The sequence below is a fragment of the Penaeus monodon genome, chromosome 15 (genome assembly GCF_015228065.2).
Source record: "Penaeus monodon isolate SGIC_2016 chromosome 15, NSTDA_Pmon_1, whole genome shotgun sequence".
NCBI classification, from domain to species: domain Eukaryota; kingdom Metazoa; phylum Arthropoda; class Malacostraca; order Decapoda; family Penaeidae; genus Penaeus; species Penaeus monodon.
This window is the reverse complement of record NC_051400.1, coordinates 31680656-31681984: the sequence shown is the minus strand read 5'-3', so window position 1 is coordinate 31681984 and position 1329 is coordinate 31680656. Positions and strand designations below refer to the sequence as shown.

The 1329-nt window shown below is 38.3% G+C and overlaps 1 protein-coding gene across 1 annotated transcript in view; it reads left to right on the top strand.

The window, feature by feature from the left end:
- LOC119581948 (histone deacetylase 6-like) overlaps positions 1 to 1329 on the top strand; it is a 29776-nt gene that overhangs the window by 26200 nt on the left and 2247 nt on the right. Inside the window, exons 20-23 of the mRNA XM_037930127.1 lie at positions 83 to 342; positions 484 to 589; positions 756 to 937; positions 1102 to 1245. Coding sequence (XP_037786055.1) covers positions 83 to 342; positions 484 to 589; positions 756 to 937; positions 1102 to 1245 — 692 coding nt within the window. The remainder of the gene's footprint in view (positions 1 to 82; positions 343 to 483; positions 590 to 755; positions 938 to 1101; positions 1246 to 1329) is intronic.

Genomic DNA, 1329 nt, shown 5'->3' with positions numbered 1-1329 from the left:
CTAATGTCTCCAAGTATTCATTTGTTATCAGGGACTTCTCTGTTGTTTTTAGTCCAAAGCTGAGTTTTGTCATTCCTTCCAGGCTGCAAAGTTTCCCCCGAATGCTATGGCCACATGACAAAACTGCTGTCCTGCCTTGCTGGCGGTCGAGTTATTGTTGCTCTAGAAGGCGGATACAACTTGAACACAATCAGTTACTGTATGACCATGTGTGCAAAGGCTCTTTTAGGGGATCCTCTCATCCCTCTCAGTCAGGGTCTTGCAGCATGTCCCAGTGCCTGTGAGTCTTTGAACAATGTTGTGTCTGTACATCAGAAGTTCTGGTCAGCATTGGACTTGAAGGTAAGCACTCCAACTCAAAATAGCCAACGGATACTGCATATCTATTTATGAGATATATGTTTATTAACTTTCATTCTCTTTAATAACTGTCCAAATACCTAATGAAATACTCATGATCATATATGCAAAACTTTAATTCAGAGCAAAGGAATGTCACCTAGCAGTCGGAAATCTAAAAAGACCACAAAACAATCTCCATCTGTCGATCTTGCTGATAAAAGTCCAGATACCCCAGATGGAAAAACTGGTAATAGTTTCATATTCATGGGTCAGCTGATTTATATTTTGAGAAATATGATCATAGTGACTGATAGCTTTTATCATATATGTTACTGCAATATAAATTGCTCCCCCCCTCCCTTTTTTCCCCTTTTTATTCTTTTTCATATTTTTCCCTCTTTTCTTCTAATTAGGTCTTGATGAATTAACGAGCACCCTCAGCCAACTGAGTCTGGGCAAAGAAGGGGAAGGAGCCAAATCTATGGAAGTTGTTGATGTGAAGATGGAAGAGGAGGATGGAGCTGTAGGAGGCGCTTGTGCCACCTCAGCCGAAGGCCTGAACACTTTTTTACTCACGGAACTTGCAGGATCAGAGGTTAGATATTTTCATCTAGCTCTTTTTTAGTAGTATTAATAGTAGGAGAAGGAATGGTATTTATATGTTTTTTATTATATAACATGTATATAACAGTCATGAAAGTTAATTGTAAAAGTGGTTTAAGGTTATATTATAATAATTGAGTTTCATGTAACCCACAGTCTATGTATGCAGTTGTTCCCTTGCAATGGTGTCCTCACTTAGAGTCAGTGAAGCCTGTGCCAAAGAATAGCTTGGATGCATTCAGTCCATGTGAAGAGTGCAAAGACTTGTCAGAGAATTGGGTTTGTCTCACCTGCTACAAGGTAAGAATATTTTGTTTTCGACATAATTTATAATAAATGTCATCATTATATGTATTCAAGTGGTTACAATTGAATTCAGGTTTA